General features: G+C 41.4%; 1 protein-coding gene across 6 annotated transcripts in view; it reads left to right on the top strand.

The window, feature by feature from the left end:
- Positions 1–26,267, top strand: part of RNF38 (ring finger protein 38) — an 85,043-nt gene extending 58,776 nt beyond the window's left edge. For 4 of the 6 annotated variants that reach the window (XM_038769651.1, XM_038769653.1, XM_038769655.1 and 1 more), the window contains exons 3-12: positions 5,133–5,343; positions 5,505–5,672; positions 6,265–6,435; positions 8,875–9,036; positions 11,674–11,780; positions 12,581–12,665; positions 15,850–15,915; positions 17,867–17,988; positions 18,555–18,654; positions 22,624–26,267. In XM_038769651.1, coding sequence (XP_038625579.1) covers positions 5,133–5,343; positions 5,505–5,672; positions 6,265–6,435; positions 8,875–9,036; positions 11,674–11,780; positions 12,581–12,665; positions 15,850–15,915; positions 17,867–17,988; positions 18,555–18,654; positions 22,624–22,686 — 1,255 coding nt within the window. In that variant the 3' untranslated portion in view covers positions 22,687–26,267. Of the gene's footprint in view, positions 1–4,501; positions 4,574–5,132; positions 5,344–5,504; positions 5,673–6,264; positions 6,436–8,874; positions 9,037–11,673; positions 11,781–12,580; positions 12,666–15,849; positions 15,916–17,866; positions 17,989–18,554; positions 18,655–22,623 lie in introns of those variants that run through there. The other 2 variants (XM_038769654.1, XM_038769650.1) reach the window with 2 other exon arrangements.
- Positions 26,268–26,770: the final 503 nt, after the last annotated feature.

The raw sequence follows: 26,770 nt of genomic DNA, 5'->3' as shown, positions 1-26,770 counted from the left end.
ACACAGACACCCTCCCTCCCCCCCTTCCCCACACGCGCCCCCCCACCCCCGATACCCTTCCCTTTAGAGAGTTGGCTGGCAGCAGGAGAAAGAATCATCGCCAACAGTGCCCCTAATCCATTTCTGTCAGCAGTCTGGTTTCTTGCTTTGGGTGAAAGGACTGCTGCCAGGGATTGCTCTCTGGGACTGGGATTGTGTGTGTAAAGCAACTTCCTTCCCAAGACCTGAGGAGGAAACCCTAGCAGTAGCTCCTTCAGCCCAGGATAGAAGCACAGAGTCCAACTGCCAACAGAGGGAGAGGAATTCCCTCAGGTGCATCTCGACCTGCTTCCCTGCTGGGCCCTAGATACCCTAACAATAGGTCCCAGGTTTGACATGTCTGTTGTAGATGCATTCCACTGCCCTTGCTCACTTGGAAGTTCACCTGATATACATTTCTTCCCACTCTTTCAACTTGGAGCTATTCCACAGTTCATCTCCAGCAACCTGGCATTTCATCACTTAGGAAGACTTAGGTGATCCATGCTCATCACATATGATTGCTTTCTTTTATCCCTGGAGATCCAAGTGTTATAAAGCACAGAGGGTAGAGGAAAGGAAGTTGGTAGTGACAAGAAGAACAAATTTCAGTATTTCATGGAGTCCTGCATGTGTGTGTAGTGAAGCATTCCTTCCTGTTGCTGTGGTTTTTATTTAATCCATGATCTGTATCTTCTCTTGGGTTAACAATATCTCATGGAAGACTAAAAGGATTTTTAGTCTTTAGTTCTTTTTTGCTTGTAAGGGGATCGTGACTATTAATCCTTGTATTTTTATTTAAGGTGTAGTTTCTTATCTATAGGTAAACCCTCAAATAACCCTCAGAAATCTTTGGTATCTAAATTAATCACTAATATTTATTGAGAGTGCCTATTATGTGCTTATGTACATTAAGCACTTGGGAGAGTATACCAAAGGTAGAAAATGTGGACCCTTCCCTCAAAGAGGTTACAGTCTAGTAGGGGGAGGCAGACATTAATTATTTACTAAAAGTGAGAGCGGCAGGAAGAACAACTAGTAACGGGGATATGTCAGATGAAATGTACCCAATTCTTATATAATACAGTGGTAACATTATTCAACCATCCTCTGCAGAATTAACATAAGGGTTAAGGAGAAAAGCTTTATGGTGAAAGCACATATATGGTAATTGATTTATTTTAAAAACCGGTAGATTACATTTGGAATTTTAGTAAATGCCATATTGTGGAGCAAAGAGATATAGGTGAAAGGAACTTAGGGCCTGAATATTGCAGAATCAGTGGCTACCTTGCCAAATATAGACCACGAAGCAGCGTAGCTAGTGGAAAGACCAGGGGCCTGGGAGTCAGGAGGCCTGGGTTCTAATCCTGTCTCTGCCACTTGCCTGCTCTGTCACCTTAGGCAAGGACCTTCTCTGTGCCCCAGTTTCCTCATCTGTAAAATGGGGATGAAATACCTCCTCTTCCCTCCCTTTAGATTGTGAGCCCCACGTGGGACAGAGACTGTGTTTGATCTGCTTATATCTACCCTAGTTCTTATTATAGTGCTTGGTGCAAAATAAGTGCTTAACAAAATACCACAATTACAAACGAATGAAAAAATTTGTTAGGTGTTAGTGGCAGGCTATTGGGTTAATGTGAGCTTGGAAGAATTGGTCTAAATGGGATCAGGGAAGTAGGCCTACTGAGTTTTGGAAAAAGAGGATCGGTATAGAAGGGAGAAAAAACCTAAGGCTATGAAGAGGAAAAGAAAACACAGGTTATAGAGATGACTTCCCATTGTATTTTCTTTGCTTCTCTCTGTTTCCTTGTTGTGGGTTTTAATTTTTTTAAAAGAGAAAAAGAAAACAAACACAAGCCCAAAAAAACCCAAACCCCAGTAAAAGCGTAACAGAAAATGGGGAGTTGGGTGGGAAAAGCCATGGCCAGAAAGAGAAGCAATGTGGCTTAGTGGCAGGAGCCTGGGCTTGGGAATCAGGGGTCATGGGTTCTAATCCTGGCTTCGCCACTTGCCAGCTGTGTGACCTTGGGCAAGCCACTTTGCTTCTCTGTGCCTCAATTCCCTTATCTGTAAAATGGGAATGAAGACTGTGAGCCCCATGTGGGACAACCTCATGACCTTGTATCCACCCCAGTGCTTAGAACAGTGCTTGGCACATAGTAAGCGCTTCACAAATGCCATTATCATCATCAAAGAACAAGAGTAATAAAATTGGCACTAGAGTGGAAAACTGGCAGCCCTGTGTGTAATATACACCCTACATATAATGCATAACTTTAATTTTTCCCTTGAACAAATCCATTATAATGGGCCTTAAGTTCAGGTGCTAAGTTTTTGAAGGCAGGGTCCATGTCCTTATCTTTCATTCACTTCTTTCAGCCATTAGTACAATGTTTGCATTAAGGACCCTCATGTTCTGCCAGAACATGTGTTTTCACTATGCATTTTGGCTAGAATGCAAAGGCAGAATTAAGGAACACTCTTCCAACAGAGAGACTGTGTGTGTTTGGGGGAGGGGTACTGTGGGGAAAAAAATGATCGTGTGATTGTACACTGTCAGATGCAGGGTAAGAACTCCAGTGCAAGTTTGCCTTAATGTGGGATTTTGCAAAAATGTAGCCCCTGTTACAGGAGAGTTGGGTATAGATTTTTAGTAAATCTTGTAGGTGATAATTCTTTAGCAACAATCTTATTAGAATCATTGCTTTCTTTACCTTCCTAGAATACTATTAGTGGGAAGAATCATGAAGTAATCAGGCTAAAAAAGCCTTTGAGGACATTTAGTTCATTCTACCTTCATGCTGGACTGATTTCACCGATTCAGTCATTGTATACAAAGGAGTTAGTTCTGTTTCTAATGATACCCATAAAAGGGGGGGTCTGACCTCCTTTAGCAATCTATTGCAATATTGACCAGCTCACACTCTATTTTTTTTTCCATTTAGTTAGCCAACCTGTTCTCCTGGAATCACCTGTCTTCTGGCACATGCGTGCCGTACCCATTACTCTATCCCTCTGGGTGGAGAGGAGTTCTCCTTGAAGATTTTTGGCCTCCTTGGCCCCTTATCCCTCTTTCTTCTTTCATGCTGGCATGTTCATGATCCTAGGGTCATTATTTATTTATTTCTATGGTCTGGGAAAAATAACCCAGATCTTCAGAAATGACTAGAATCAAGGCTGGCCCTGGGGACCATCAGAATTGACTGCAGAGGTTTTAGGTCATGTGTAATCTGTGGTTTAGGGATAGATCCACATTGGCCCTAGTACATTTTCCAATTTCAGCCTGACTTCCAGGAGGGTGAGTGGGGGGGGCGGGAGGGGGGAGGACTTACAGAGGCATATGAAGGCATTACTGCCTGGAGCACTAATAATAGTAATTCTGTTATTTAAGTGCTTACTATGTGCCAAGCACTGTACTAAGTGCTGAAGTAGATATAAGGTAATCAGGGTGGACACGGTCCCTGTCCCACATAGGGCTCCTGGTCCAAATAGGAGGGAGAACAGATAGCTAATCCCCATTTTACAGATTAGGAAACTGAGGCACACACACACGATACATACATGTCTCTGAGTTGCTGGGAACCATATCATTTTCTCATTCATCCTCTGGTCAGAGAAGGTCCAACAAGGGGTCATTGGTCACCTGCCTGAATCTGATCCATTTTTCGACGGTCTTGCCCGTATAACTACCGTGGGAGTCTGAAGACTCCATTCTGCTGCTTGTGACATTGACACCTTCTCCTCTGTTTTTACTATTTTTAACTTCAGGGCACCATTCTCTTCCTCGTTCTTCTGTCACCTCTTTGTTAAAGCTGAGTGAGAAGACAGAATCAAAGACCATAGAGCAAAAAGCCTGTTTTTATTTCTAATCACCTTAGGCACCTCATTTATTATCAGGCAGTCACCATGGCCACTGGCATCCCAATTATCAAACCATCTCTCCTTTCCCCTGTTACCGTATATAACATGGTTGCACGTACTCTTAACCCTTTACCTTTCCCCATTGTCACCCAAGTCATACAGATTCTCCACTCACATTAGCCCCACCCCTGTTCACTTGTCTACATGGCAACAGCCCCATTGTGCGCAGCCCTATTTGAATGCTCACTCTGGCAATAGTCTCCCAGTCTGTAGCCTGTCCTCTAATTGGGGTAAGTAGGCACCATACTCTCCTGGTTCTAGCTCCTCTGTGATAGAGTTGAGTAGAAAGACATTAGAGCCAAAGGCCATAGAGCAAAAAGCATCTTTTATTTTCTAATCACTGTAGGCCCATCATTTATTATCAGACAGTTGCCATGGTTGCTGGCACATCAATTATCAAGCCATCCTTCCTTTCCCCTGTTACCCTAGATTGTGTGGATACATACATTCTTAACCCTTTGCCTTTCCCTGTTACGTCACCCAAACCCTACCTTCTCTCCACTGTCATAAGCCCCACCCCCATTTGTCTCCATGGCAACAACCCCATTGAGTACCAGCACAGCCCACTCAAGAGCTTATGGTGGTAGCAGTTTCCCATCCTGGTGCTTGTTTTGATAGCCTATCTTCTAGGGTAAGTTAGCTTTCTCATCATTTCTCCTACACTATCTCCTTACAAGTGGTTATTTTTGTCCTTGTAACCAGTGGTCTTGAATTATTTTACTCATTATGCCTCCTTCGGACATTAAAATTCCTGCCAACTGGATTTCCTTGGTTGTTAGCCACACTACGTATCCTTTCGTCTTTCAGCCCAGCACAGACCATTCCTTATGTGACCCTTTTCCTAGTTCCTCTTCTCCTTTCCTCTGTCCCCTATTCTCGACTATTAATTGTGCAGTCTCAGTTCTAAAGGCTTTTGAAGACACATTCTCTGCCCACCCGTGCGCCCTGCCTCCCACCTCCCCCCAACACTCCTGCAGGGGATAGTTCACTGTAAAACAATTTGTTTGTTTTTAAAAAAAAAAAAAAAAATACATGAAGAGATTGGAGTAATTTCACATCTAAATGAAACAAGCTCCAGGCAATTGGGTAAACCTCAAAATAGGTTAAAGTAAGTGATTTTACACCATTGAAGTTTTGATACATTTTAATGTGTTTAAAATCATTAAAACCTCTTGTTTAATGTGTTGCAGTCCTCCTAGGCGCCAGAGAGGAAGACGAGACCGTGTGTCTCGACAAAATACAATGAATCAAGATGAAAACTACCACCATCTCCCTTTTGGGCAACAACAAGCAATAGAGGAACCTCGAGCTTTCCATCCTCCGAATGTATCTCCTTGTATGTTGCACCCCGCAGCTCATCCGCCTCAGCAGAATTCGGTGATGGTTGATATACATGAGCAGGTAGAAGATTTAAATGGGTTGAGAAGACTTAAAGAACCAAAAATGTCTCTGCCGAAATGGGCCAGTCAAGAGATGTGAATTTAACTGATGTTCTTTCTGTTAAGAAGTGGTATTTAGTGATTTAAAAGTAATAGGAAAATGTTTGTCTCTTTTTACTCTAGATCCACCAGGGAACAGCCCCAGTCTCTTACACAGTTACAACGGTGGCACCGCATGGGATTCCACTTTGCACTGGCCAACATATACCCGCTTGCAGTGCACACCATGTCCCAGGATGTTCCGTGGTTTTCAGTGGGCAGCCCATTCCTGTCTGTAGTGTGCCTGCTCCAGTAAGTAGGCTTCCCTCACCTACGGTTTTAGTATTCATTTTTGAAATTTGTTCAAATACTTTTGACAAGCCACCTGTATTCCAAAAGATCTTAGCTTGGACTCCTATTTCTCCACATGCATTCAAAACAGCCAGCTGAGAAGAAGAGGGCATTGTGTTGGTGAAGTCACGAGATATACAGGATACAGACTGTCAGGAATTTAGAAATCATCAGTGGTATATGAGTGCTTGCTGTGTGCAGAGCAATGTACTGAGCACCTGGGAGAGGACAGTATAGTAAATAAACATGATCTTAGAATCTGCCTGGGGAAATGTCCCTTTCTGTCAAGATTCAAAACGACAGTGCCTTTTCCTGGAGTGTAAATGTTAGAATTTCTCAAAGTCAAGAGTAACCTAACTGATAATACAAGAGATGTTTGAAACACTAAAATGTCAAGCAGTATCAGGATTTCTCTCATCGGTTTTATTTCTTTATTAATCTAGATCATTGTCAGGGTTTCAGAAGTGTGTGTGTCTTTGACAGTGATACGTTGAACTCTAGGTGCACCACAAAAATTAGACCAAGAGGTTAATGAGCATTCTTTCTGTTTCAGATGATTCAGGCGTGTTCAGTTCAACATTTGCCGGTGCCGTATGCTGCATTTCCTCCTATTATTCCAAATGAGCCATTTCTTTACCACCCACCTCATGTTCCACATCATCATCATGCCCATTTGCCACCACCAGGGCAGTTTGTCCCGTTTCAAGCACAGCAGTCAAGATCGGTATGTACCTCTGTTTTTCTTCCTGTAATGGTCCTAAAACAGTTAGTCCCAAGACAGCAAACTCACCCCTTGTCCTTTAGCTGCAACACTCATATTTTTTTAACATTCATAGCAAATAACATCATTTTGGGTGCTAAAATGTTCCTCAGGCATTCCTCACAAAGAATTGTTCCTAGAATTTATTAGAATTTCCTGACCACTCTGACTGTGGCTTTAATTGGAAAGAATGTGTATTCTTAATTTTAAATTTTTTTTAGTCAATCAGTCATGGGTACTTGAGCACTTACTATGTGCAGAGCACTGTACTGTTACAGCTAATCTTGAGAGAGCAGTCATTTTATCCAGGAGTTACAACCTACTTCTCCACCAAACCTTTTATCCTAATATTGATGAGCACCAAAGTTTCATTTTCTTCCATTTTCATTTCCTCCCACCCATTGTGTAGTAGAGGTCCTAATGAACAGTGAAATTTCAGAAAGCAAGAAACTAGAGGAAGAGGGAAAGTCAAAAATGTGTGTAATCCTGAAGTGAAATCATTAATCGTGAATAATTGAAATCTGAATGGATATTACTCCTTTTATAAATCCTTAAATAACCCAAGAAGGTTAATGCAAATCTTACTTTCTATGGCTTAGTTTCCTTGGAGACTTAGGCTGTGGCCACTGGGCTCTTTTAAGACAGGCTTGAAGAAGTAGAGAATGGCCAGTTTGGAGATCCCGTCAACATTTTGCTATATATCAAGGATTATGGTTCTTCAGAGCATGCATTTGACCACAACAAGCACAGGCAGCTGTGTCCATGACTCTGCTCTTGAACCAAAAGTTTGGGCACAAGGCCAGTGACACACCTGAGCCACATGCCTGAGCAAAGGCATGGCTTCCTTTGCCACTACTGGAACACCAAGAATGAAAAGGGAGCCCCTCAGACCACAGGCCACCAGTTGTTAAAATGACTGTATTATTACTGGTAGTGACAGTTAAAGTTATCGCCATCAAATAACTTCAATCATCAAATAACACTCCAATCCAGTTTGACTTAGACACTTCAATCTACTGTTCATACATACTTAAATTTAAGGAACACTTTTTTTTATAAAATAACCTTCCATTGAGATGGGAGAGGAAAAGAAATATTCAAACAGTGCGCTGTTACTGTAGTCTCAAGAAATATACTTTTCCTCCACACGGGAAAAGATTTTTATGTATGAAAGACACTTTTGGACTAAACAGATGGTTAAAAGGTCATAAAGATGTGCTCATTTTGAAAGGTATGAAACAGCTACAATTTGTAACCAATTTCCAGAAAACACTTAATTTTAATTATGAGGATTTGGATTATCACAATATCAGCATTTGAGATTTAGCTAAAGATTTGCAAGCCTCCTAGTTCTTAGGTTTGTGTTCATGCGAAGATATCAATATTCTCCACTACTCCATGTATTGCAGGCCCACATTGTAAAAGATATTAGTTGATTGCCAAAGCAATTTTCAGCTATCATATATACCATATTTGTTCACGTAATTGCCTCCAATACACAATTCCCCCTCCCCCAAAATTTTTAAGGAAATAAAATATTTTTTGTAAGTAGCAATAGCACATATGCCAGATTATTCAGAAAGGTGCAGAACTGAACAGGGAAGGTGATCGGGTGGGGGTTTTTTGAAGGGATTTGTGTTTGTTTTTTAATGTGGGTGCACTGGGATAGGAGGAGGAGATGGTGGGGTGGTGATTGCCATAATTCACTGAGTACCTATTGTATGCAGCACATATCAATCAATTGTATTTATTGAGTGCTTATTGTGTGCAGAGCGCTGTACTAAGCTCTTGGGAGAGAACAATGTTAACAGAGTTGGTAGGCATATTCCCTGCCCACAATGAGCTCACAATCTACCTCTTTTCCTTCTCCTCTTTACCTCTTCCTCCTTTTTGTTCTCTTATTTCTCCTACTCCCCTTATTGCTAGACTTAAATTCCCACATAATAATGCCTCTTTTGCTTGGGGGTTGCAAAAATAAGCAAAAGTGGGGCAGTTACGTGACTAAGTGTAGTAGTGGCCCTATTGTTTGCTTGTTTTCTCTCAAGCCTGAAGAAAACTATAGATTATTCTGGTGAGCAGTGGATACCTAGTGATGAAATTTACCACTTACAAATATGAATAATGGAAAATATCCAGTAATATCCAGTAGCATTCATTGGTAGTGATGTGGTTTTTCAATCTAGTATAAGCTTAGTAAAAGGCAGGAGAGTTACTGTGTGGTCTCCGTTTTCTAAGCAGGATCATTAATGCATTACGACAGTGTTAATGTCAGAAACCTCTTTATCACAAGGTGGGGTGGGCGAATGGAATGGTGTCTGCAGTGATTTTGCAGAACAAGAAATGATGATCCTTGAATGTCTGAATAAGGGGGGAGATGATAAATCCCATTTTTACCTGCTTCAGCCACTGCAGAGAATAGAGAATGAAGTTGAACTTCTGGGAGAACACCTTCCTGTAGGAGGCTTTACCTACACGCCACCAGCCCATCCGCCGACTTTACCGCCAGCGGCTCCTTTGCAGTTCTTAACACATGATCCTTTGCACCCGGAGGTATCCTTTGGAGTCGTAAGTATTACTTTTAGCATTCATTTCATTCATACTGTATTTTTTTTCATAGGAATTACTATTCGCCAGAGCTATTTTATAGAAAGGACCAACAGGAGTATTTGGTGAAATTGAACCATTCTATGTCATTTCCTCTATTTTAACCTGTCCAATTTGAGCCGTCATTAGAGATTCTAATAAATCTGGGAAAATGCAGATTAAAATATTTTTCCTGACTGGCAGGTTTCTCTGATCGTGTCTTAATCATGCCTTTTTGTTCAATCAATGGTGTTTACTGAGCGCTTGCTGTGTGCAGAGCTCCGTATTAAGCCCAATGGAGTATACAGTACAACAGAGTTGTTAGACATGTACCCTGTCCACAAGGAGCTTTCAGTCTAAAGAGCTTACAGTCTTTGTTCATATAGTTGGGGCAGAATTCTGGTAAGCTTGCTGTTAATTGTTAAAGGAAATGTCACTTTTGCTGATGAAGTTTATCTCTTCTGCTTTGGATCTTGTCACCTCCCATCTAATGAAAACTTCCTCCATGGTAATTTCAGTGACATCTCCAACTTTGCCCTCTACCCACTCTTTTTGTTTTCCCTACTCAATTTGCCTAAGTATCCCAAATTATGCAAAGGCCACCATTTGATTCCATGCCCTTTTTGAACTGCATTCCTGTCTCTCTTCTCCAGTTCATTGCTAAACTCCTTGAATGTGCCATTTCCACCCTCATCTTGCTCTGAAACTGCTCTCACTAAAGTCACCCATAACTTGTTTTTTGTTAATACCAATGGCCTCTTCTTTGTTATCCTTCTGGAACCCTCTGCTACTTTGTATAATCCTCTTTCACTTTGACTTCAGCAAGATAGAACTTTCTTAATTCTTCTCAAATCTGGCTGACTACTCCAGAGCTATCATATTAGTGTCTCCACCCCCAAATGGTAATCTCATTATGGGCAGGGAACATATCTGTTAATTCTGTTGTATTGTACTCTCCAAAGCTCTTATTACAGTGCTCTGCACATGGTCAGTGCTCAATAAATGTGATTGATTGATTGACTGTCTCCATTGCTGGTTCCTCTCCTTTGCTGTCTCATTAACTGTGGGTGTCCCATAAAGCTCAGACTTGGGTGTACTCCTCTTCTGTTTCCTCCTTGGAGTAACCAGTTTTTTTTCCTCCCATGATTTAAAAATCACTCCCAAATCTACATATTCACCCCTAACTCCTATTAGTATGGTGTTCGTTAAGCACTTACTGTGTGTCAAGCACTGTTCTAAGCCCTGAAGTAGATTCAGGGTAATCAGGTGGGGCACAGTCTCTGTCCCACATGGGTCTTCCAATCTAAGTAGGAGAGAGTAGGATTTAATTCCCACTTTACAGATGAGGAAACTGAGGCACAGGAGAAGTTAAGTGCCCAAGATCACACAACAAGGCAAGTGGCAGAGCCAGGATTAGAACCTAGATCCTCTGACTCAGGCCAGTGCTCTTTCCACTAGGTCACGCTGCTTCTGTGCATGGGAATCGCAGGCAGGTTTTGATTTGCTAATAAATTATACATGCCTTTGGCCATTTAATTTTAAGTGATTTTATTATGCAACCAAGCATGTTGGAATAATAACAAGAAAAATATTAAATAAATTGTTTTGGACCAATGAATTCAAACATGACCAGTTTTAAGGAGAGATAAAACAATGAAATGACTAAGGACATTATTTTGAGTGTCTTGCTGCTGTTTTCTAAATTGTGATTAGCGTAGTGAAAGTGTACTAGATTTACACTAGTATTTTGGAAAAAAAGAACACCACTTCCATGTGCAAATTCAGACCTACATACAGATTGAAGATCAATAAACTATTTTTTTAAATGTGTTTTATTGAGGAATTCAACACTGAATTCCTTATATCCAGGTAAGGAGCAATTGCATCTCAAGAAACCAGTGAACCATTGCAACTTGGATGCACAAGGACCCTTCCTTCTTTTCACTCTCGCTCTCCCTCCCCCCCCCCCCCCCCCCCCCCGGGGTTGCCAAGAGAGATCATAGACGCACACTTCCCAAGCTTCCTTTTTGATACAATCCCTAATCAATCAATTGTATTTCTTGACTGCTTACTATGTGCAGAGCACTAATAGTAGGTCTGTGCGGAACTTCCCATATAGCAACTTCAGTAAGAATACATGATTCCTGTTCCCAAACAGAGTCCCTTGGAATTTTGAGGATTCCTCACTACTTCAAAAGGGTTGTAGGATTAAGAAGGGGGATTTTAATGCCCCCTGTATTTGGGAGAAGGAGCAGCAAAGACTAGTTTCTGAAAAGTTATTTCCCTAATAGTATGAAATAAAAATGATTATTCTATTGAATTTTTGGTAGAAATTTTTTATGCTAATAAATTTAAGGGAATTTTGCATACTTGGAAAAATGAAATGTTTCTCGATTATAATTCTTAGAACTTTTTTGAAAAAGAAATAACTGCTATTACAAGTTCTGTATATGAATGTTGTTTGAAATTTCAACTGTCATAAGTTAAACAGTCACAGTCTTGAGCTACTTTTCAAAATTGACTAGTTTTCCTAGGTTGATTTTTTTTTTTCCGTGCTTATTTTAAATGGGTGACTAGGTGTTGAGGAAGATATTAAATTGTGATTTTGTTCTCATTCAGCCTTATCCTCCATTTATGCCGCGAAGACTCCCGGGACGTGGTAGATACCGATCTCAGCAGCCGGTGCCACCTCCACCGTACCATCCTAACCTGTTGCCCTATGTGCTGTAAGTCCTTTTCAGGATGGATGTTTTTGCAGAATCCGTTTTAATACGCTCTCTGGTTTTTGAAAATTTTTGATTCCGTCTGGCACTTCAGACTCCATGTGTCCAAAATTGAACTTCTCGTCTTCCTTCCTAAACCTCTTCCTCCCAACGTTCCTGTCTCCGTCAATGACAGCATTGTCTTCCTCGTCCCAAAAGCCCATGACCTTGGTGCCACTCTCAATGCCTCACTGTCATTCAGCTCTTAGGTCCAATCAGCCTGCCGATTCTTCCTCCCAAACATTTTCTGGAGCCGTCCCTTTCTCTCCACCCATGTAGCCACCACCCCTAGTTCAAGTTATATCAGCCTCCTTGATGGTTTCCTTTCCACCATTCCCGTTCCCCCTTCAGTTCATACTTCTGCCTGGATCATCCTCCTGAAACATCGCTCAGCACCCACCTGTCTCCATTCGAGAACCCCCAGTTACCGCCTACCTTCCTCCATATCAAATAACTCCTTTTCATTTTTTTCAAGGCTCTCCACCAGGTTCCTCGGAATGTTCCAGTTGTAAAAATTGTTCAGTGGGGAGTGGTGCCCCCAGTAGAGATCCCCATCAAAAATAGGGGCTATTTTGAAAACAAAATCGCTCATTTTTTACATTAAACAGTTCCTAAATTATTTAAAATACATTATTGTTTGAACACTAATATTTTCCTTTCTGTAAATGTGTTGGTTTCCGGTTTCCTGAATAGTGAAAGTCACTTTTGTTTGGCTTTTCCTTTTCTTTTCTTTTTTTTTTTTCTTTTTTTTTTTTTTTTGATAGATCAATGCTTCCAGTGCCACCTGCGGTCGGACCAACTGTTAGCTTTGAACTGGATGTCGAAGATGGAGAAGTGGAAAATTATGAGGTTGGTAGATGACCTCTGAACAGGTTGGGGCACTAGTAGTGATGCCAGGCAGCTAAAATTCCATGTCACAAGCAAGAAAAATATTACATACCGTTAACTTGAGTAATTTCGCTTCACTGTATTTTCGTAAATCAATAATAATAATGAATTGGTATAATTGTAGAAACAGTCACTTGCTACAGTTTCCTAAAAACAGTTTATAGGGAAGAGGCATGAAGGAGGCGTCCCTCACAGTGGATTCAGCCTCACAGGAGATCCAGAGCTGATGTGTACACGAAGGTAGTGGCATTGCTGAGTTCTCAGTCATCTGCAGTCCCTTTAAGTAACTTCCTGCACCTCACTGGATCGTTACCCAGCCCGATATGAGGCCACTTTAAACATTTTTAAATTCAGTGCAACTCTGTGAATGGGTATTTAAGGTTTAAGTGGGCTCTCAGTGGGTCTGGGAATTAATCAAGTGCTTAGTGAGTGCTTACTCTGTGCAAAGCACTGTACTAAGCCCTCGAGTGAGTCCAATGGAGTGAGTAGGCACGGTCCTTGCTCTCTTTTAAGGAGCTTAAAGTCTAGTGGAGGAGAGTGACACGAAAGGAAATTACCAATCGGGTGAAGAAACAGTTTATGGAAGTGTTGGGAGTTGGAGGAGTACCTAAGAGCTTAGAGAGTGAGGACTCAAGTGCTTAGGTGACAGCAAGTGCTGAAGTGGCAGTGGGGCCTGGGGTAATAGGGTGGGAAGATGAGCTATAAGTCAGGGAAGGCCTCCTGGAGGAGATGTGATTTTTAGAAGGGCTTTGAAGATGGAAGAGTAGTGGTCTGTCAGAAAGGGGAAAGGAGTTCTAGGCAGAAGGGAGGATGTAAACAAGAAGTTGAAAGTGGGAAATATGAGAGTGAGGCATTAGAGGATTGAAGCTTGCTTGACTCCCACTGGGTTGAAGTGGGAGAGGAGCAAGGGTAAGTGGGAGGGAGGGAGATAAAAAGCCTTAAAGCTCTCATGGTCAGAAGATTCTCCTTGGTGTGGAGAGGAATGGGCAATCGTTGGAGAATTTGGAGATTGGGGAGACGTGCAGAATTATGTTTTAGGAAAATGATCTGGGCAGTAGAGTGAACCAAAGACCAGAACAAATAAAATCTTGAGTAGAGTATGTTAATCACTGTATATAGAAGTGGTACAGGTGATTGGGGTGCCTAAAGGCTGAGGTGGCACAAAAGTGCTGAGTTGTTTGGGCTGTTATGACTTGGGAAGAAGAAGAATTAAATCAAGAACAACCTCACAGAGGAGGTAGCATTTCAAGAGGGCTTTGAGCTAGGAAGAGTGGATTTGAAGGGGAAAGAAGTTCCAAGCAAGAGAAGGGTATGTGAAGGGATCAAGGCAGGAGAGTAGAGACTTAGGGTGAAGTGAGTGTAGGGTGTGAACTGGAGAGTAGTAGGCAAAGAGAGCTGAGAAATAATAGGAAGAGAACTGATGGAATACCTTAAAGCCAATGGTCTGGAGTTTCAGCTTGATGTGGAGAGGATTGGATGTCAATTGAAGGTTTTTGAGGAGGGGAGAGAAGTTTGCAGGTTGACATTTTAGAAATATGATCCATGCATCAGAGGGAAATGTGCAGCCAGGAAGGCAGAGGCTGGAGGCACAGGTGACCAATGAGGCAGCTAATAGAGTTGTCCAGCCACAATATGACCTGCACCTGGATCGGCATTGTGGGCATTTGGAAGAAGAGGAAGGGTGGGAGCTGGGGAATGTTTTGGGAGAAAAACTGTGATGGAAAAGTTAGGTGGAGGAGAGGACTTAGGAGGGAAGATGTAGAGTTCAATTTTGCACATGTTGAACGTAAAGTAATGGCAAGGACATCCGTATGGAGATGGCATGGAGGCAAAAGGAAATACAAGATTCCTTAGGAAATGCAAGATCAGAGCTAGCAAGGTAGATTTGGACATCATCTGTATATAGACTGAAGTCACAGAAGCAAATGAGCTTCAGAGGGAGTTAGTGTAAAGTAAGAAGAGTAAAGAACCCAGAATGAGCCTTGAGGTGGACCAGAGTTAGGAGATGAGAGGTGGAAGAAGATCCAGTGAAAGAGACCGAGAAGGGGTGTCCAGAGAGGTGGAGGGAAACCAGGAGAGAACTCTCGGGGAAAGCAAGGTTTGATTGCGCCTCTAGGAGATGGGAGTGGGTGTCGGCGGTGGCCAAGAGGTCAAGGAAAATTAAGTTAAAGTGAGGTCTGTTCAATTTGGCAAGGAGGAGATGATTAGTGACCATGAATAGTGCAGTCTCAATGGAATGAAGTGGGCGAAGGCCAGATCGTAGAGGGACAAGAAGGAACCTGGAGGAGAGAAAGCGGAGGCACCATATGTACAGCCACTCGTATTTTCTGTGCTCATTTTGTTAGCTGAGAAACTGAGGCACAGAGCGCTTTAGTGATTTGGCCAAGCTGACACAGCAGAGTGGTGGTAGAGCTGAGACTGGACCCCAGATCTTTGGATTTCCCCACACATGCTCTTTCACTAGGCCACAGTGGCACTGTGAGAGAGTTTCAAATTTCCCAATGACAGATGGACTGGTAGGAGGAGAAAACCGTATGGACAGAAGGCAAGTCCTTTTTTTTTCCTCCCCTTTCTCCAGCTCACATAGTGGAGAGCAGCTTGGATAAGTGAGTTGAAGCTCGGCCCTGCTCTTTTGAATTTGCCTTTCTCCCATTCCTCCGATATATAATTTCATGGCCCTGTTTCTTAGAACCCCACAACTGGACCGCAGTGCCATGGACCAGGCACATAGACCGTAGAATATCCCGACATGTTTATGTTAGTAGTTACCATTATAGATGTATTTATGACAGTGGCCTTTCTTCCATGACCATTTGCCCGCTAATTTGTTCCAAATGGTGTCTTCTCCTTTGTAATTCCTCAAAGTCAAATCGCTATGGTTCCTTTCTTCCAAATTGACCTCCGTTCTTTCTGATGAGTTTCAGAAGCAATTCTGGTGATGGTTTTGATGGCGATTAAGTGTGTGAAGAGAGTCATTGCTTCATTTCCACACTTACTAAGCATACAACATATTATTTCAAAACTCCGACAAGGTTTTCTTTGCCCATTTTGAGCACTTAAGAAGGTTCGTCTTAAAACTGCAATCTAGGCAATTGCATCATCATATCATTATCAACAGTATTTATTGAGCATCTACTTTGTACAGAACAGTAGTAGAGTTGTCCTTGAATTCGAAGATGACGGTGACGACGGTGAAACTGGATCCATGAGTGTGAGTGTCTTTGAGAGAGAATCTCTTGCACACTTGTACACTTTGTCCATGAAAATACAGTAGTCCACCTTTTCTGGCCCCTTGCCGTTTGGGTGAGCATGGCTCAAATGCCATTGGTTAGGAGGGGAAAGGTATGTCCTTCCAGCAGCAGGACATGCACTGGATTGTTGTTTATTGCAGTAGTGATGATGGCTTGCACTGAGGCATCCACACTCTCTCACCCAGTCCTTCTGTGCCCAGCGGCACACGTTGTGAGACAACTGGTAGGGAGAATGGGTGCAGTCTGTAGTCACAGAACACAGTCTCTCTGAGACCTCAACAGCAGCAGGCACCACTGTGCCCTCACCCATTCCTTAAGCCTTTGAGTATGCTGCTTAAGAGTGGCTTAGTAGGGGTTGGGGGTGGGTGTGGGCCGGGGGGCGTTCTTTTCCACTTCCTTGCGAAAACCGGGGGAAAGGCAAAAAATGAAATAAAAACAGCGTCAGAAAATGCCACAGTTGTCCTCTGCACAACTCTAAGAGAGTAGCCCAAGCATTTTACTAGATAGATGCTCTGGGAATTTATTGAGGGAAAAGGAGAAATTCCATTCCCAGTAATTGTGCTCAAACACTCCGGCAGCTGAAGCCATTTTGCTTCCTTCCTGCTGTTCACCAGTGGTGAGGGGGAAAAAAAAGAGCACTTGTGGCCCAGTGCTGAAAATGCTGGAGAAAGAAAGAATGGGGGTTTTATGTTCATTTTTGGGCCTTTCCCTTGTGTGTCTGGTTCTCTTCTCCCTCCATGTCTTTCTGCCTGTCTATTTTTTCTGTTGCATCTCCTGATGCTTCTTGAAGCCACCATCTGCTTCCTGATCTAATCATTGCATACAGTTGTGATTATATTTTTTAATGTAGATTGTCATTTAACAGGCAAAAATGGGGAAGGTAAAAAGAAAGATGACCTAAAGAGGTTACCTTAGAGAAAGGAAATGGAAGTGGTAAAGGGAGAGATGAAATGAAAGGATGAATTATTTTTTCATCCAATTTTAAAAAGGACATCTTAAATTGAAGATTAATTTGGTTTCAGAACATTGTAACAGTCTTCACATCCATCAGATTAAAAATTTAAAAAGTAGGTTGCCCTGAACCTCTAGTCATCCTGTATTTCATTCACTGTACAACAGTACAGTATGCTGCTGTAAGAGGTATCTAGGAACCAGTTTCCCTGTCTGCCCAAGAGCTCAGAAGTTTCTGAAACATTCCTGGGTGAAGCATGTTAGAAATGTGAAAAAAACTGCAGAAGTAATTGTCACAAAATATACAGTTAGTCTCAAGGAATTAACTTTAATCTTAAAATGTGACTTTCATAGGTAGTATAAGATCAGCAAAGGAGTCAGTAAAATGTAGGTGTGTCCTATTTGAGTGTCCAAGAATTGAGAGGCTTAAGCAAAAAAAAAAAAAAAGCCTTGTTTTGACCCTTTTCAACTAAACCAAATGTTCAGGGGTTTCACAGACTGGAGATCATTCTCCATTTTTCCTAATGGTAATAATTGTGGCATTTGTTAAGTGCTTACTGTGTGCCAAGTGCTGGAGTATAGTTACAGGATAATCAAGTTGAGCACAGTCTTCCCCTCACCTGAGGCTCAAAGCCTAAGGGAGAAGGAGAACAGGCATTTAATCCCCATTTTACAGATGAGGAAACATCGGCACAGAGAAGATAAGTGACTTGTCCAAGGTCACGGAGCAGGCAAGGAGCAGAGCCAGGATTAGAACCTTGGTCTCCTGACTCCCAGTTCTGTGTTATAGGCCATTTTGCTTCCTCAGCGAATTTTGGGTTCTGGATAGGGAAAGTTCTTGAGGGAAATTGTTTCTCTGAAAAAGACAATAGTTCCAAATTTATTAAAATAAACTTGGTAATTTCCAAAAATTTTACGTTTTTAAAATCAGTTGTGATTACTTTTTCCTCCACCATTCAGGCACTGTTGAATCTGGCAGAAAGATTGGGAGAGGCTAAGCCCCGAGGACTAACAAAAGCAGATATTGAGCAGCTTCCGTCATACAGATTCAATTCCAACAATCACCAGTCAGAGCAGACTTTGTAAGTACATTATTTTTGAGCCATTGGGTGTTAAACGATTGCTTTTATTGTTTTGGGGAGTTTGAAGGTCAGTGTGCTTGTCAGTGCAACATCAGTTTTACAAGAATTTATTAACTATTAATATCAGAATTGTACTGTAACAATTCCTTAAATTTCTAAACACCTTTCCTTTAAGTACCTCAAAATACTCCCCATATGATTATCTCATTCTCACAGTGTCTCTGTGAGAGAGATAATGCCAATTCTTGAGTACAACAGGTACTCCGTGAATTAATTCCTCCTCCCATGTTCCTCACATTCCTACCCTTCTGCTGCTGCTCCTCCTTCCAGCAAGCATCTATCACTGGTACGGGGTGGGGGGAATCTCTTCAAAAATCAGGGTGGGCAATTATGTGAGTAACTACGGTATTCGGTTTCTGGGAAAGCCTTGGCATAGCTTATTCAAAAAAAATCAGCAGAATATGCAAGTTAAGTGCCAATTCAGAACACTAAAAAAAACATAGCAGCTTTCTTCGTTGGATACGTAATTCTGCTTGTTTTTTGTTTTTGTTTTTGTTTTTTTTTAGGTGCGTAGTGTGCATGTGCGATTTTGAGTCCAGGCAGCTACTCAGAGTCTTGCCTTGTAGCCACGAGTTCCATGCCAAATGTGTCGATAAATGGCTCAAGGTAACTTATGTTTGGGCATATGTTAGAGAAATGCATTTAGCATGGTGTACAATTTGCTTAATATTTTTCTTTCTAGTCTAAAGTATTTAAAATGAACAGAAATTGTTCTTGACTCTGTGACCCTGTATAGTAAGTGAAGAAAATGTTGGTTAAAAAGCTGTGCCACTGCCAGGAAAATTTCAAATTGTTAGAAAATTAAAATCAATTCATTTATGGACAATATCTGTGGATAAAACCTTTAGAAGTTCAGGAATGAAGTATAATGAATTTGTCAACTTTATATTTTAGCCATTGAATAAGTGTAATTATATAAAAAATCCATGACAAAAATGCATTCCAAAGTAATTTTAAGCAAGAACATCACCCGATGTTTATATAGTCTGTCTCCAAGCACCTGAAAAACATTTTTAATCAGGGTGGGTGTAAATGGAGCATAGAGGGAGCCCAGAAAGGTAGGAGGAGAACAAAGAGAATGCAGTTTGGTAATGTTTTGGGGGAGAGAGGGACGATCCAACAGTCGATTGTATTTATTGAGTGCTTACTGTGAACAGACCACTGTACTAAGCGCTTGAGAGAGTACAGTATAACAGACTTGGTAGATGCATTCCCTGCCCACAGTTGATATTTTAAGATATCAGTTTTGCCTGATTAATTCTCTCTGCATCCCGTGAGATCCATACAGAGTAGCAGAAGAGAACTCGGACATCTTAAGATCCTGAAGCAAGTTGTTGGCCAAAGAAAGTTACAAGCAAGGGAGTGACTGGTGGAATGGGGGTGAAGGCCTGCTACTCCCTACTGAGGGAAAGTAGAATAGAGTAGCCATCAAGGGGGTTGCCACCCAGTAAAGGGAGAGAGACATTAAAAGAAATTGCAAGTAGGGTGAGCAACTGAGAATAAAGATATGAACTTTTAAAAGGTGTGGGGGAGATGAAAGGAGGGTTGAGTATGTAAGTTCGTAGGGATACAGACTCAAGTGGTGGTGATGATTATAATAACAATAAAGGTACTTGTTAGGTGCTTTCTAACAAGCACTAACTGGCACTGTTTCAAGCACTGGGGTAGGTACAAGTTAATCAGGTTGGACGTAGGCCCTGGCATACATCTGGCTCACATTCTTAATCCCCATTTTATAGATGAGAGAACTAAGGCCCAAAGAAGTTAAGTGACTTGCCCAAGGTCACACAGCAGACATGTGGCAGAGCCGGGATTAGCACCCAGGTCCTTCTGACTCCCAGGCTCCCCAGAGCACGGGCTCTAGCCACTAAACCACACTGCTTTTCCGTGCATACGTAATGCAGTAGGGAGGGAGGGAGGTGAAACGGTGAGAGTGGGTAGGTACTTCAGATGATTGGGTGGGTGTAAATGGAGCATAGAGGGAGCCCAGAAAGGTAGGAGGAGAACAAAAAGAACACAGTTTGGTAATGTTTTGGGGAGAAAGGGAAGGAAGATCCAACATGCACAGAAGTACAGATTTTAACAGTAAAATACCCAAGTGGTGAGGGTGGCTGATGCAATTAGAGTGTTAGGAATTAATTCATTCAATCGTATTTATTGAGCGCTTACTGTGTGCAGAAGGGTGGGTGGATTTCCGGAGGGCTTTTAAAATGAGGAGTGCTGTGGTCCCTCTAGACTGTAAACTAGTTGTGGGCAGGGAATGTGTCTACCAACTCTGTTATATTGTACTCTCCCAAGTGCTTAGTACAGTGCTTTGCACACAATAAGGCCTTAATAAATAAGGTTGATTGCTGGTGGTCTGGTGGAATAAAGGGTGGGGTGGGGGGAATGAATCACAGACAACAAATGAGCAACCAATCAGGACTCCCTCATCTGAGTAGCAGGCACCTTGGCACCTCGAGCCCCAAAACCTCCAACCTTTGCCGTGGGTTTTTTTCGAGGACACCTATTTTTCTTTCCTGTAGTAGGAGGGTTGCATTCTCACAGATCCCCGCACTAAGGAAAACTTGTGTCGTACTCACTGTGTTTTGCCACGGTGAACATGCACACAACCTTTTCTTCTGAGACCACAACACGCCGTGGCATTCTAGCCAAAGCACATAGTGGCTGAACGGAGTGCACAATGAAAAGGTCTCCCGGTTGCCGCTTGATGTCACCCCTATTATTTCAGTCCAAACACACTGTCGCTATTGTAGTATATCTGGAATGGATGGTTTCCTTGTGTTTGTGCCCATCTTTCTGTTGGCATTTCTGGGGCCACCTCTTTGTAGGTTTCTGCTTTTCGTCTGTTTTCTACATTAATCTTTGTGGCTCTGCGTGGCACTCTCTGTCTTCCTCTGATGGTCTTTTCCATTCATTCATTCAGTTATTTATTGAGCTTACTGTTCGCAGAGCATTGTACTAAGTGCTCGGGAGAGTACAATGTAACAGTAAACAGACACATTCCTGTAGTTCCCTGCCTCGTATGATCTATTCAAGACTGTATCTGTGACTGTTCCTTTGACTAGCCTTCTCTGTCGTCTGTCAGTTTCTGTGAGTGTATGTGTACTGTTTCTGATTATGTATGTCCATATCTGCCTATAACTATCCCTGACCATCTTTGTGTTTCTGAATCTCTGAATCTCTCTGTTTGTTTTAGCTTCATGTAAGGCATTTGCCTGGCTCCCCAGTGGGGTACTGCGTACTGTTGGGTGAGCGTGTAGGTCTGCTATTTCCGACAATCTCTCCTCCACCTGAGGCTTCTCTGGCGCTGAGGTCCCAGCATCTGCCAGGCAGCCTCCAGCGCTAAACTTCCCAGCAGTTCTAATGTCGGCTCCGCCACTTGTCTACCATGTGACCTTGAGCAAGTCACTTCTCTGGGCTTCAGTTCCCTCATCGGTAAAAGGGGTTGAGATTGAGCCCCACGTGGGACAGGGACTATGTCCCACCTGATTTGTTTGTACCCACCCCAGAACTTAGTACAGTGCTTGGCACCTAGTAAATGCTCAACAAATACCACAATTAATACTATTATTACTATTTAAGATGGAAAATTCATTCATTCAGTTGTATTTACTGAGCGCTTACTGTGTGCAAAGCACTGTACTAAGCGCTTGGAAAGTACAATTTGGCAACAGATAGACAATCCCTACCCAACAACGGGCTCATGGTCTAGAAGGGGGGAGACAGACAACAAAACCAAGCAAGTAGACAGGCATCAATAGCCTCAAAATAAATAAATAGAATTATAGCTATAGGCACATCATTAATAAAATAAATAGAATAATAAATATGTACATCTAAACACAAGTGCTATGGGGTGGGGAGGGGGTTAGAGCAGAGGGAGGGAGTCGGGGCAATAGGGAGGGGAGGAGGAGCAGAGGAAAAAAAAAAGGGGGGGCTCAGTCTGGGAAGGCCTCCTGGAGGAGGTGAGCAAGTGCTGCGGAGTTGACCCATCTGGAGGCAGAGAGAAGGGGTTGCTCAGACTTGAGGCTGAAGTGGAAAGCTCCTGTGGTCTCAACTCCTTGGCATGTTTTCTGAGTGTGTTGAACAGTGGGTCAGGTGGTCTGGAGCAGAGAGATGGTTGATTGATTAGTGATGGGAGTTTTAGAAGGTATCCAGAGTCAGAGTAGAGGCAGCAGTGCTACCTGTACCCTCTCTGTAGCCTCACAAGCACTCAATAAATGCCATCGATTGATTGACTTTTCTAGCACCCTTTCATTGTCACCCCATGGATAGTTCAATTCAACCATTCCTTTTCGGTCCTTCCTCTGCCTTTTATTTTCTGCTTTTTCTCCGTACTAATTTTATTTCAGGTGCAGGCACCAAAGGTCACTGTTTATGATCTATGTGGCCTTTTAGCGATTATAAAAAAAAATGGATCATTCTGAATTTTTCTCCATCATTGTGTAACATATTTAAGTATGCCTTGATTTTTTTAGGATACAAAGTAGGAGCATTTTTTCAAATAGCCCAGTTTGAATAATCATGTGTAAATCTCTAGTCAGTAAAACCTTTTTGGCTTTTATTTTACAGGCAAATCGTACCTGTCCAATCTGTCGGGCTGATGCTTCGGAAGGGCATCGTGATACCGAGTAACCAGCTGAAGAGCACAAATCTCATCTGGGTGTTTCTTGTCACCTGTACTTACCCGTGTGGTTTCCAGCCTTTACACAAAAGGGTCAATGGACCTTCCTTTGCACTGTGTGATTTAACCAATTGTAAAGCTTATAGTCTTCACAACTATGGGATTGTTTTACTAACGGTATGATTGGAACTCCAAAGACTTTTCTTTAGCTTAATTTTGTGTGTGCACTAACATTCCCTGGTTTTCGTGTGATTATTCCGAGTGTTGCTGCAAGATTACAGTGGACGTGATCTTTTAGCATGTGCTTTTATAAAAAAAAAAAAAAAAAAAGTGGTAGCTCCAAACAGTATAGCAATCTACTTTATATAGAGCCTTCAGATACTGTGAGTGGAAATGAATGGAACGAATGCACGTCCGTGGCGGTGCGGGCTGTGTGTGTGTGTGTGTGTGTGTGTGTGTGTGTGTGTGTGTGCGCGCGCGCATGCGTGCGTGCAAGAGCTGGTGAGAGGATGTAGCGAATGAATGTGAGAACCGATATACCAGCATGTATTGAGAATGTGTGTATGTGTGTGTGTGTGTATGTGTGTGTGGTAATAACTACGCTGCAACGTATACTCTTATGTGTTATTTAAGCAGTACTAGTACTGTACACTGGTTTCTTTCCTTGGATTTGCAGTTGCACACTGAATGCTAAGGGTGCAGCAGTTATAGGCATTTAATGTTCTCCCTTTTCCCCCCTCCCTTCTCTTGGTTAAGGTCCACATTACTTTTCTTCAGACAACTATTCTACTTTCCCCTTATCGGTAATTTTAAATGCCACTTAGGGGGGAAAAAATAGTGCATCAAACTCTAAATGCCTAGACCTAATTCTTAGCATCTGATATAAAAAATGAAGGCTTGCTGTTTACCGATAAAAATACTGCAAGCCCACCTCTTCAGTTAGCAATATTAATGTTTTCATTTGGTATTTAGAATGTTTCCCTTTCAAGGTGTTAGCTTAGTTGTTTCATAACAATCACAAGATTTTTATAGTTAGACTTTTATTGTAGTTGGAAAATGTTAAGTAATATATTCCTGATCGGAAATGGTGTTCGAGGGACATCACAGTCCATGTAGCCTAACACCATGTAATCGGTCAGCGTCTTTGACCAGAAAATAATTTGTAAACCAACTCTCGCTTTAATGCACCACCTGTATTCTTTATATTGTTGGACAAACTCTCATGTAAGCATTTAAGTGGTTAGAAGAAAATTTCCATTTATTTTTCTGCAAATTCACTTACTGAATTCAAGTTCTGAAAAGAGGTCTAGCTCTTCCTCAGTAAGGAAATGCCCGTAGAAAACCACTATAAGCCGTTGTCTGGGTGAAGTATATACTATGACACTTTCTCTCCCTTTGACCTTAAGTGATCCTGTTTTGGGGGGGCAGTTTTTGCATGAATGAGTAAAGTGTAATACAGCCAGTGTCCAGAATACTCGCAGTGTAAGAAAAGACTATGTTCTTGCACAAGTAAGAACAGATAATGCTGTGAAACAGGAGTTAACCTCCATTCAATTGACCTGAATAATATTATAATTTCTGTTTTGTTGGGAAAAAAAAGTGTTCCTTTAATGTATTTAAGATTGTTTTAAGGTCTGTTTTCCAGGAGTGTGTTTAGGTCCACATCTGTACCAAGATTATTCGAGAGATGCACTTTTTTTTTGCATCACTTTGCTTCTTCGTACATTTAGTGTCATTACTTTGATTGCAATAGCACAAGTGGCACAATTAGCAATATTGCTACAACTTGCTGCTGCCAGTCTCAGCTTTAATTTCATTCCGTGTCATAACTTCTGATGCTTTTGTATGCTGCTATGCTTTAGTATCAGTTATATTTTCAGACAGTGTTAATGTGTTCTCCAGTGCTGCTTGCCCTTCTTGGAAGGCTCTACAGAAAAAAAAAAAATCACAGCTTGTGGTTCAGTAAAATAAAACAAAAGCACAATGTAGCCCATATTTCAGACACTATTGCCTCTGCCTAGTTATACCTCTAGTTAGGATTCAAAATTTTCTTATCTTGTCCATATTTTAGTCCTTGAGTCAAAAGATGATAAAGCATCTAACACATGATTTTTCTAGCCCAATATAGCTTTCTCTGCCCTTAAAGTGCTAAAGAATGGAATTAGCAACCTGTTAATGAGCCACTAAATAAGTTAAATCCATAGAATAACCTTTATTTTTGAAAACTAATAAAAGAATGTTATCATTGCATATGCCACCTGTCATACTCAGTATCTTTTATATGGCTGCAGAAAAACCTTTCTACCTGTAAAGATGGAACATAACACTACTACAGCCAGTATTCACTTAAAGAAGCATGCAAAGTAAAGCACTTTTTCTCATTTAGATAGAAATACATAATTAGGGCACATTTTACTAATAACTAGGAAAAGTGGTCCTTTTTTCCTTGAATTGGAAAATTATTTGTGTATCGTCCCTATTTCAATGTTGTTTTGTGAGGCAGTTGGAGATTTCGAGGCAGTAGGGTCTAATTTGGGAAAATACTGAATTTAACTGTTGCACTCTTGTGGCTTATCTCTTTTGGAATGTTTCTTTTGTTTGCATGGGACTCCTGCAGATGTGTGCAGAATTGCTTCCTGTGGTTAGTGTGTATAAAAGGCACACATGCATGTGTTCTGAGCCAGTTCAGGCTGGCTACAACTGATACTTTCCAGTTGTGGCTGTCAGGAGGAGAGGAAGGGAATTGATTTGTCGCTCAGTTGTTACTGCCATGTGTTGTGCACATTTATGTGTCTTAATTTCACAGCCTGCAGTGGTGGCTGATAGCACCAAAATCCAGTATGGTTTTATGTCAGCCGTCTTCCTCCTCTTCCCTGCACCACCATCCCCTGCCCTCTCCCGCCCAAAAAAAAAAAAACAAAAAAAAACAAAAAACAAAAAAAAAGCCCTGTTGGCGTTATCATATCGGCACTGCTATGTTTTTGCATGAATTGTTCATTGAATTTGACTTCGTTTTATTTTGAAAACTGATGTCAAGACCTCTAGATATCTTCAAGATCTTATTTGTTGATTGTCTTTACAGAAGGTTTTTTTGGGCAGTTAGGGAATTTGTTAGTATATTCAGGTTTTGTACAATCTCTTAACTGTGATTTGTTAAAATTGCATCTCTTGTAATATTTAGAATGGAAACTACAAACTCAATTTTACTGGTAAAAACCTGTTTTTGACAGCGATATCTTGAGGCCTTCATTTAAAAAAAGCTGTTTTTTTCTTTTTTGGTACATTCAGTTACCTCATTTTGCTATTTGTTTCAGATTTGCTAATGATTATAAAAATGTATGGATTTTGTTAGAATTTTATTTGTTTTGTTTTCTTTAAATCATTCTTGTATCATTTAACATATAGTTTTAAATGTATTATAAATATCTGTAACCAAATCATTTGAAGGCTTGATAAATTTTTAACAAAGTTTGTACATTTTTTATGAGAGTTACTAGTAATGCTTTACTAAGTAGTGCAATGAATTTTTATTTTTAATCCCTGTGCCCAATTTTGGAGTTGAGAGGGTTGTTCAGTAATAAATGTATGTTGTTCAGTTAAACTCTTTTGTTGGGCCTCCTGTTTCTATATTGGGATTATTTGTAGCTGGTTTCTCAGAGGCAGGGAATCAATTTTGCAGTATTTGTTGTTTGGCTTTTGAAAGGACAAAGATGACGAAGTGGCAGGTGTTCCAGGACATTCCTTACAAGTACTTTTAATGTGACTGTCTTTGTCTTGCTCACTGCATCTGCCTGTTTAGACTGAAAATATGTTCGACTTTAGGGGCGCACCTCTTCTCGGGGGCAGTATCATCAGCTTTGAGGGGCAAGGTGGACAGTCTAACCTTCTCTGGGAGTGTTAGAGGTCATCATCATCATCAATCGTATTTATTGAGCGCTTACTATGTGCAGAGCACTGTACTAAGCGCTTGGGAAGTACAAGTTGGTAACATATAGAGACAGTCCCTACCCAACAGTGGGCTCACAGTCTAAAAGGGGGAGACAGAGAACAAAACCAAACATACTAACAAAATAAAATAAATAGAATAGATATGTA

Source organism: Tachyglossus aculeatus, chromosome X4 (genome assembly GCF_015852505.1).
Source record: "Tachyglossus aculeatus isolate mTacAcu1 chromosome X4, mTacAcu1.pri, whole genome shotgun sequence".
NCBI lineage: Eukaryota > Metazoa > Chordata > Mammalia > Monotremata > Tachyglossidae > Tachyglossus > Tachyglossus aculeatus.
Note: the sequence above shows the minus strand (reverse complement) of the source record. Positions and strands in the feature narration are given on the sequence as shown.